The sequence below is a fragment of the Octodon degus genome, unplaced genomic scaffold, assembly GCF_000260255.1.
Source record: "Octodon degus isolate 3935 unplaced genomic scaffold, OctDeg1.0 scaffold00038, whole genome shotgun sequence".
NCBI lineage: Eukaryota > Metazoa > Chordata > Mammalia > Rodentia > Octodontidae > Octodon > Octodon degus.
Window position 1 is genome coordinate 5,387,423 of NW_004524614.1, and position 8,563 is coordinate 5,395,985.

General features: G+C 34.1%; 1 protein-coding gene across 7 annotated transcripts in view; it reads left to right on the plus strand.

Moving 5' to 3' along the window:
* Positions 1-8,563, plus strand: part of Pan3 (PAN3 poly(A) specific ribonuclease subunit) — a 153,453-nt gene that overhangs the window by 124,691 nt on the left and 20,199 nt on the right. For all 7 annotated transcript variants that reach the window (XM_004631052.2, XM_023715009.1, XM_023715010.1 and 4 more), the window contains 4 exons: positions 24-140; positions 234-335; positions 4,290-4,455; positions 5,961-6,051. In XM_004631052.2, coding sequence (XP_004631109.1) covers positions 24-140; positions 234-335; positions 4,290-4,455; positions 5,961-6,051 — 476 coding nt within the window. The remainder of the gene's footprint in view (positions 1-23; positions 141-233; positions 336-4,289; positions 4,456-5,960; positions 6,052-8,563) is intronic.

Below are 8,563 nucleotides of genomic sequence, written 5' to 3' on the forward strand. Positions count from 1 at the left end.
AGTGGAAAAATGTTCTTTTTCAGGTTTTCGTCTTGTTAACACAAAGTGTATGGTGTTGGTTGATATGTGGAAAAAAATTCAGCACTCAAATATTGTAACCCTGCGTGAAGTATTTACCACTAAAGCATTTGCAGAGCCTTGTGAGTAACTTATGCTATAATTTGTCTTACTAATGCTGAGCTACCTTATTTGAAGTGAGGCTTCAATAATGATTGCTTGTGTTTTATTTGAAGCACTTGTGTTTGCATATGATTTCCATGCTGGAGGAGAAACTATGATGAGTAGACACTTTAATGACCCTAATGCGGATGCCTACTTCACAAAAAGAAAATGGGGTAAGAAAAAGATACTTTGATAAATGCTTTTGTTCTATGGAAAAATAGTTTTTAATTCAAACACATGCAACTCTGCCCTAACAGGGATTCATTTTAAGGCTTCTATTGTTTTCTAAGTCCAGCACCTTTACCACTCAGCCATTCTGATACCTGATTCTATTGCCTTTTCAAAAGAAAGATTTCAAAGAAGTGAAGTTAATCTGCAAAATGTTAGAAAATAGTGTGTTTACTTACTGAAGTTTAAATAGTTTGAAAGACATGTATCTGACATTTAAAATATATGGAAAATGTGTTAAACCTTCCTTTTCTAAAAATTTTTAAAGTATAATGCTTTCTGAATAAAGATGATTTATAAAATGCATCCATTAAAAAGAATAATATTTGTGGCTTTAAAGTACAAAGCAAAGGGGCCGGGGAGATGGCTCAATAGAATAAGCGCTTCCCTGATAAGCGCGAGGGTCTGACAATCACCAGTTCCGCCAAAAAAAAAAAAAAAAAAAAAAAAAGCAGAAGTCTTGTTTTGTTTTTGCCTCCTTTAGCATTGTTTCATTTTTATCATTTCATAATCATATTGTATCTTATTATAAATATATTCCATTTTTATATTTTCTAAATATAACTTGATTTATTTGTAGACCGATGTAACTATACTATCATTTATGTTATTATTTAAGGACATTGTTTTGTTTAAAGGTAGGATTCCATATTTAGGGAATCAGTCTTCAAAATAAAATTTTGAAGGAACTTTAAACAAGTGGACTTTTTTGCGTTTCTAATATTTACTTAAATATCTTACAACTAAAATTATGCTAAGAACCAAAATGTTTTCATTTTATTCTAGTAAATGTTTACCTAAGGGTAAATTATTTCAGAGAGAAAGTAAATCCATTTTGAAAGATTTGTATTTTGGGGAACAGTTTCATTTTCTGGTTTAGCAGCAAGATATACTCATTGTAGTCTTTACTATGGTTATTAATCTTTTAAAAGATTTTCTTAAATATGTATAATGTACAGAAATTAAAAGAGGGGCAATATTTAAATCCCTATTATAGAAACTTTCAGATTGCCACTCGTTTGAATAAAGACTAATCACAGATAAAAGTACATTTCTCTTTACTTGTAACTTTGCTTTCTTCCTTCTGACAGTTGAAGAAGAAAGTTGTGGTTACAGACCTATTTCACATTGAAATCTGGTCACGTAATGTGGTCGCTTCTTTCCTTTTGCCATGTCATTTATAGGCACATGCAGGATTTTGTCAAAGGGGATGTGGTATTACTTTTCCTGTAGTTGACTGTAGTTGTTGTTCAAGTTTATTTTAGTAATAACACCTGTGAAATGACTGTTGGTTTTAATTTATAGCTGGGTTTTTAACCTCAGCATGGTTGACACTGTTGCTACATAATTATTTCATAAATATTTAACTGTAGCCTCTACCTGCTAGATCCCAGTAGCAAAGCCCTTCTACCCCAGTTGTGACACCAGAATATATCTAGCCATTGCCATATATTCTAGATATATTCTAGCCATATTTAGAGTATATATATTCTAAATATATATTTAGAAGTTCCATATTTAGAAGCACTCCTATGTAGATTATTTTTTCCATTAAAAAAAAAAAACCTTAACTTTATTTTTGGTTTTGACTGATTATTTGATGTAATAACACATTTCCATAGGAATTAATCTTTTTTCAAATATTTTCAGATATTTAGAGTATTGTTTGAATAATTATTTTTTTTTTCATTTATGCATTTGGTATAGGGTCTCACTATGCAGCTCAGACGCGTAGTGATCCTCCTGTTTTCAGCCTCCCCAGGGCTGGGATTAAGGGGGTGCACCACCACACTTGGACTCAGCCGCGTTCAGCACACCCTGGGGGCGGGGCCAGCTTGGCATATGGGACCAGGGCTGGAAGCTATCTCGCTGGCCCTATTTAAAATAATTTTTAAAACAGTCATTCATTTATGCATTCATTCATTCATTCATTCATTCATTCATTCATTCATTTGGTACAGGGTCTTGCTATGCAGCTCAGACTTGTAGTAATCCTCCTGTCTCAGCTTCCCCAGTGCTGGAATTGCAGACAAGCACCATTACACCCAATGTTGGTAGCCTGCATGATGCACCTGGGATTCTGGGGCCAGCATGGCATGTGGTACCAGGAATCAAACTTGGGTCCTTGCCCTTGCCAGGCAGGTACTTAGACCACTGAGCTATCTCCCCAGCACCTAAAATATTATTTGAATTAAACCTTTTTCAAATATTGTCTGAATGATTATAGCTTGCCTGACATTCCAGTCATGTATAGAAAATGTTTTCTTATACCATATAGTTCATTTTAATACAAACTAAAATATATTATAAGAAATATACTAATTTTAGAAAATGGGAATAATATGATCTGACACAGGGATTGATAAAAGGTTTAAAAGTAGTTGAAGTGAATTAAACAGTTAGAATTATATCTGGCATAAAGTAAGTACCATGTGTTTGCTATCAATTCTCTATTTTCCCTCTTATCACATTAGATACTGGTTAAATATTTGTATAAACATTTTTTTGTCTTTTTGGTGCTGGGGATTGAACTCATACTTTTGTGCATACTAACCCCCTGCTCTCCCACGGAGTTGTAACCTAAGTTCCTAACTCTTCAATTATCTTCGACATTGTTTTGGTATATATGACTAGAACTGCTTTCTGAATCACCTAAATTTATTTTGTAGAATATCTTTACTTTTGTCCAAATCAAGAGATAAAAGTTTTTAAAATCTTGTATGTGCTTCTTATTAAAATTTTATTCCATGCTATAATTTTTGTATCATCATACTTATTTAACCATTACTTTTTTTTTTTTTTTTTGGTCTTTCTGAGACAGCGTCTGGCTATCCAGTTCAGACTGGCCATGAGCTACTTTGTAGCCCAGACTGGTCTCAAACTTGCAACAGTCTTCCTGCCTGGACCTCCTGAGTGCTGGGATTACAGGCATGGGCTATTAACTGTTACTTTTAGTAATTACAAAATCTACATTAAGTTCAGAACATCTACTTTTTAAGTGTTAACATTGACCCAGAAACTGTTACCAGAAACACTTATAATAATTATTAGGTAAAAGTTACTACTTTTTGATCACAGTAGATCAAAATATATTTTGCATTTATGTTTATGTAAATTTGGGTATCATCCTGACATATCTGGGTAGAAGAGGTTGAGTGGAGTAAGAAAATATGCAATGTAAAGTAAGTAGTATTAGAAAACTTCTTTAGGGGGCCAGAAAGATAGCTCAGTGAAATAAGTGTTTGCCTGGCAAGTACAAGCAAGGTCCTAAGTTTGATCCCTGGTACCACCAAAAAAAAAAAAAAAAAAGAAAGAAAGAAACTTCTTTATTTTCCTTTAGGCACAGAGTGAACAACCAAAAAGCCTGAATAGTAACGTACTGTAGGATTACCTACATTTTAAATAAAGTAACAATCTAAATTTCCTGTTTTTAACAAAAAATTTGGCTTAAAAAATTTTTTTTTGCTAACAGTTCTTTAATTTTTTTATTGTTTTATAACTAAAGTATATGGTCACAAAAAAGAATATTTAGTGAGGGTTCTGCTGCTGCCAGTAGAAGGTATAATCTCAGTCATAAGATCCTTTGGGATTCCCTATTAAATTCTAATACAACAAACCTAAATTGTACACCAGTATTTTTTTTTCCTTATTAACACATAGATATTTTGACATACTGTGCTGTTAATATACATGAATTTTGTTGTCATTGCTAAATTTGGATTGGATATTTTAAACTTTTAGTTTTATATTTATATAAAGATGTTACTGAGGGGGAACTACCCACCCACTTGGGACCCCCCTCCTGTCCCTCTCTCAGGACAGGAGCTTTCTTTCTCTCAATAAAAATATTCTGCTCATTTAAAAAAAAAATGTTACTTCTTGATTTATTTGCTTTATAGGTCAACATGATGGACCATTACCCAGGCAGCATGCTGGATTATTGCCAGAATCTCTCATTTGGGCATACATTGTCCAACTGAGTTCTGCATTGCGTACCATTCATACAGCAGGTTTGGCATGTCGAGTTATGGACCCAACAAAAATTCTGATAACTGGGAAAACAAGGTTATTAGCATTTTTCATATTTTTTAACTGTAGTGGCAGCAAGTAAATATAATGATTTACTTTAATGATACCTTTTTGAACATTTCATCCATAAGAATTGCTGTGAATTTTAAATTCATTTGTAAGGTTTTTCAAAATGTTGAATTCTTTTTTTTTTTTTTTTTTTTAATTATTTAGTACAGGGTCTCACTACACAGCTGGGACTCATGGTGATCCTCCTGTTTTCAGTCTCCCCAGAGCAGGGATTACCAGCATGCACTGCCAAGTTTGGTCTAGTTCATCAGGCCCTGGGGTAGGGCTAGCATAGCATGTGATGCTGGAGATAAAGTGTTGAATTCTTATTTAATGCCTCCCCCACCAGTGAATGAACTCAGGACCTTGCACTTGCCAGGCAAGTGCTTATTCTACTGAGCTTTCTCCCCAGCCCTTATTTAATGGTTATTAACCAAAAATCTTGATAAGGTTCAAAAGGCATATAGATTAGGAGAGTGGAGAACAAGTAATCAGTACAACTTTTTTTAAAAAATCTAGAATCAGATCATGTGAGCCAGAATTCCTTGAGGCTCAACTGAAAAGTGTCAGTTATAGACTCCACCCCAGGATTCCTACTGGTGCTTACAATGGGCTGGGTGTCTGCAGGTCCTGTATTCCTCAGAGTTACTCTGACTGCTGGTTGGTTCTCTGCTTTGAGGACCTCCAGTACAGTTAAGCAACACAGAGCTTGACTTCACCTGAGTTTGAGTTGCCAGGTTTTTGAAAATTGTTTTTGGCAGCATAACGTAAAGAACTAAAGCTCTGGCTAGATACAGTGACTTTAGTACCAACAACTCTGGAGGCTGTGACAGGAGGATCATGAGTTTGAGAAGTCTTGCTAACTTAGTGAGACCTTGTTGAATATAAATAAATAATCAAAGGGTAGAGAATGTAGAATGCCACTAGTACTGGTGTGTATCCGGGGGTGTAGATCTAATGCCAGGTTCCCTGAATCCATTTACTGGCTCTGTTAACCTGTATGACTTTGAACAAGTTACTTAATGTTTCTGTGTTTCAGTATTTCTATTAGACCATTACTAGTAATTCCATTTTCCTTATTTTTAAACTACCTGTCTCACAAATTCATTGAGAGATTTCAATATGTTAATACGTATGAAGTGTGCAGAAGTGCCTGGTACATCTTAGCAGGTATTAGGAAACTAGTTTTCTTTATTGAATAACTAATAAACAGTTTGGAGATATTTTAAAAAAGAAACTAAGGTGTTAATAAAAAAAAAAAAGGTGATCAGTTACTGATTTTTAGAATCAGAAACATAATCTTTGTTTATCCCTGGGCTTTAATTTCCTTTCTCTGAAATATTTGGTAGCCATTATATGGGAGGAGGAAGAGGCATGAAAGTTACAGTACCTAGTCTTCTGAGATTGTCCAGATATTAGAGGAAATACTAAATATCCATTAATATATAATAAAAATTATTCTAATTTATTTTTAAATTCTGTGATCCTTGAAGGTTGCGAGTAAATTGTGTTGGAGTTTTTGATGTTTTAACATTTGATAACAGTCAAAATAATAATCCATTGGCATTAATGGCACAGTATCAGGTAAGAATTAACATGGATGCTTTACTTATAATTAAAAAGATAACTTTTTGTTTAAAGTTAGTCATGTGATACATATAGTTTTTAACTTATTCTTGTATGCAAAGTTTGAACATGTGTTTCTTAATTGTAAGGAAATGATAGTATAAAAGACCTTATAGGTAGGAATGCACAAAATTAATGGCAGTGTCTGAGACTCCAGCTGTTTGTTCAACATGGAAGTGCGTCCATATCATTAGGAAATTTGTTCTCAGAGTAGATGGAAACATTCACTAGTCAGCTGACTGGATTATATTAAGTGACATTAATTTTCACTTTTTTAGGCATTTTTTTTGAACACTTGTCCCACTGCCAATCAAAATTTTAGAGATGCTTTGAAAGGATTATTAAATTTATCATTTTTTAAGTCTTTTTTGTTGTTGTTTAGTTCACATCTGTCACTCTCTTCTTGCATATGATTAGAATTTTGTTATTGTCTAATTGTATTCTAGTAATGCTTGTTAGGCCTTATGATGTTCTTAGCTATTTTGGTATTTCTTATTTTCTTATTTATAGCATAAGTACAGCAGAATGACACCCTCGAACTGGGTTTAGCTCACGGGTGACTGCTTACCTAGCACATTCAATTCCCTGATCTCTATAAAGAAATATTAAGAACAGTTGCTTTTGCCTTAAGATGAAATATCAGAACAAGATGGAAGTGACAATAAGAAACAGAATCTAAGAAAGTATTTATTCCATTTCACGTGTACATCTCTTGCTAGTGAACAACAGGCAGTGCAGTCCAAAGAATTGTGGGCACTCACTGGCTTCCTTTCTGCCAGACCTACCTCACCCAACCCCTACGGCAGCCAGCTGTCATGGTTGATAGCAGCATCCAGTAAGCAATACAGGGAAGAACTCTAACTTTTCTTCAGCAGTAGCAGCTTTCTTCTGCCTAAGACAATTTGCTCCTTCTTTCTTATCAAGGTGGTGTTTTTTGTCAGCTTTCTTCTTATACTTAATGTATAATTAATTGTCCCTGATTAAGTTTTCATTATCTTAATGTTTGCAAAAGTGACTGATTATTGGTTATTAAAAAGTAGTATTCTTCCTGTATCCAAGAACATGTTAAAATTTTGGAAGGATATTAGAATTGATTTAGAACTAATACCATCAAGTTCTATTCTAAGAATTTAGAAAACCCCTGTCCACATTTAAAAACAAAGCAAAATATGCCTTGTTATTTCTACATTCTTTTCATAGTAGGCTTTTTCATTTGAAATCACTGATATGGGCTGCGGATGGAGCTTAGGGGTAGAGTACTTGCCAGGCATGCACATGGTCTTGCATTCAATTTCCAGCATACCCCCCTCTAAACACATACATAAGCACATGCGCGCGCGCGCACACACACACACACACACACACACACACAGAGGCTAATTTGACTTTGTTTTTGTGTCAGAACAGTATTTCTAATTTTTGTTTATAAATGTACAATACTGTAGTTCAGTTATTTTACAGATTGTATAGTTACTTTGTAAAACGAGACTCTGTTTAAGCATTATGACAGTTGATTTTGTAAGTCAGGAACTACCTTCATAAATAGTCAATTTTCAGTCTTGACTTTTTTATCTTCACTCTTTATTTTTCAGCAGTAAAGAATATATTGGACTTTTTCTTTTTGCTATGTGTGGAAGATTTTTATACAGTTTATTTATAGTAAAGTATAGGAGAGAATTAAAGCCAATCCCAAAAGGGAGAGTGCAATTTTACAAGGAACATACATGAGAAAGTTGTGCAGTTTCTTATAGTCTATTTTTCATAATCTGTTTCAGACATAGGAATAGAGACTTTCAGTAAGATGGGCATTAAGTAAAGGCATAGGGAAAAACTGAATTCAACGTGTGTGTTGAAAACAAGATGGAGGTAGGAAGCCGACTATCAGATGGAAAATTATTTAGCTGAGAAATAAGGAGAAGAGGATTACTTAGCTTTTTGATGTTAAAAATATTTTAATCTAATTTGGATTATATGTTATATGAAATATACTTTATTTCTAAAAATGGATGTTTCTATCTCAGGTTAGCTTTAGAAAGATAATCTGTAAGGTACACTAAAAATAGATGTCATTTTTAAAATCCACTTAGTTCTTCAGCTACCTTGGACCTTTGTTTTCCTGTCACATACCAGAAATAATGGCATGTTCTAGGATGGAGGCTTTGTCCAGCATCTGTTCAAGGTGGAGCGAAATTGAAAGTGTCTCCTGTTTAAAGTGTGGGAAACTGTGTGGTTCCTGCTTCTAAGATACTTGATAAATAGTCTAATCACCTTCAGTTTGCTTTGCTGAATACATTGGATTAGAACACCTGTAGAAATTTACAGTTAGCTTGCATATTTCCTCTTGATTTCTCTTGGCCAAAAGTTGTGTAATTTATGGGGCTGGGGAGATGGCTCAGTGGAATAAGCGCTTCCCTGGCAAGCGCAAGGGCCTGAGTTCAATCCCCGGTTCCGCCAAAAAAAAAAAAAAAAA